Here is a 1,610-nt window from a genome sequence, read left to right on the forward strand (position 1 = left end):
CAGCAGCAGCAGCAGCAGCAGCAGATAATACAGCAGCAGCAGCAAATACAACAGCAGCAAATGCAGCAGCAGCAGCAGCAGCAGCAGATAAAACAGCAGCAGCACATAATACAGCAGCAGCAGCAAATACAACAGCAGCAAATGCAGCAGCAAATGCAGCAGCAGCAGCAAAATGTGTAAGGGCAAGGAGAATGCCTCGGCAGCAGCACCAGCACCACCAGCAGCAGCAGCAGCAGCAGCAGCAGCAGCAGGAGCAGCAGCAGGAGCAGCAGGAGCAGCAGCAGCAGACCTTGGTTTTGACGAGATCTCTCCATACTAGCGCTAGCTGTCTCTCAGCTAGCTGCAGCTGCATGAGCTGTCTATACAGCAGCTGGTAGCTAGCCATCGTCTCCCGCGAAAATAATAAACGCAAAGGCCCCCGGCAGTTCACACTCAGACACAAACGACGATATATCTCTGCAGCAGCAACAGCAGCAGCAGCAGCAGCAGCAGCAGCAGCAGCAGCAGCAGCAGCAGCAGCAGCAGCGGCAGTAGCAGCAGGGAATGTAGCAGCAGGGAATGTAGCAGCAGCAGCGATGGCAGTAGCAGCAGCAGCAGCAGCAGGGAATGTAGCAGCAGCAGCGATGGCAACAGCAGCAGCAGCAGCAGCAGGAAATGTAGCAGCAGCAGCGATGGCAATAGCAGCAGGAGTTCAAGCAGCAGCAGCAGCAGCTGCTGCTGCTGCTCATGAGCTATCATCATAGAGAGCTCTAGAGAAGCTGACTCCTAAACCCTAAACCCTAAACCCTAAACCCTAAACCCTAACCTGTGGGTCCGAAGTCTACAGGGTGCTGCTGCAGCTGCTGCTGCGAGGCCCTGGGAGCAGCAACTAGCTGCGCATACAGCTCAGGCTTTGCTGCTGCTCGGTGCAGCAGCTGAGCTGCTTCAGATAAACTCGCCACGGGGTGTAGAGACAGAGACAGGTCGTCACAGAGCCTGCAGCAGCAGCAGCAGCAGCAGCAGCAGCAGCAGCAGCAGCAACAGCAGCAGCAGGAGTAGCAGCAGCAGCAGCAGCAGCAGCGGTATAGTAACGCAATCATAAATGCCGAGAGAAGAAGCAGCCTGAGCAGCAACAGCAACAAGGCTAGTCGAACCAGCAGCAGCAACACCAGCAGCAGCAGCAGCAGCAACAGCAGCAGCAGCAGCAGCAGCAGCAGCAGCAGCAGCAGCAGCATACCACTCGTATTCAGTGACGGTTCTTAACGCTGCATCCATCCTGGCCTCTAATACATGCATTTGTTGAATGAGGTGTTGCTGCTGCTGCTGCTGCTGCGCCTCGATGCTTCTGCCAGCTGCTGCTCCTGCAGCAGCAGCAGCAGCAGCAGCAGCAGCAGCAGCAGCACGCTGCTGCTGCAGCGGATCTGCTGCGGGATCGCACGACTCCAGAAAGGCAGCAAAGACATCGCCGCGGCCGCCAAGACAGAGGGCCCTGAGGCCCCTCAGAAAGCCTACGAATCCTTGTGCTGCTGGGTGATCTGCTGCTGCTGCTGCTGCTGCTGCTGCTGCTGCTGCGTCTCCTAATACGCGAGGAGATGCCAGCATTGCATGCACTGCAGCAGATGCTGCTGCTG

The 1,610-nt window shown here is 57.3% G+C and overlaps 2 protein-coding genes across 2 annotated transcripts in view; one reads left to right on the forward strand and one right to left on the reverse strand.

Moving 5' to 3' along the window:
- EMH_0043890 (uncharacterized protein) overlaps nucleotides 1-743 on the forward strand; it is a gene marked incomplete at both ends in the record, with an annotated part of 947 nt that extends 204 nt beyond the window's left edge. Inside the window, 2 exons of the mRNA XM_013495900.1 lie at nucleotides 1-176; nucleotides 437-743. Coding sequence (XP_013351354.1) covers nucleotides 1-176; nucleotides 437-743 — 483 coding nt within the window. The remainder of the gene's footprint in view (nucleotides 177-436) is intronic.
- A 57-nt stretch (nucleotides 744-800) lies between these two features.
- EMH_0043910 (gamma-tubulin complex component 2, putative) overlaps nucleotides 801-1,610 on the reverse strand; it is a gene marked incomplete at both ends in the record, with an annotated part of 4,404 nt that continues 3,594 nt past the window's right edge. Inside the window, 2 exons of the mRNA XM_013495901.1 lie at nucleotides 801-975; nucleotides 1,217-1,556. Coding sequence (XP_013351355.1) covers nucleotides 801-975; nucleotides 1,217-1,556 — 515 coding nt within the window. The remainder of the gene's footprint in view (nucleotides 976-1,216; nucleotides 1,557-1,610) is intronic.

This window comes from Eimeria mitis, genomic scaffold (assembly GCF_000499745.2).
Source record: "Eimeria mitis Houghton genomic scaffold, Emh_scaff1808, whole genome shotgun sequence".
Classification (NCBI taxonomy): domain Eukaryota; phylum Apicomplexa; class Conoidasida; order Eucoccidiorida; family Eimeriidae; genus Eimeria; species Eimeria mitis.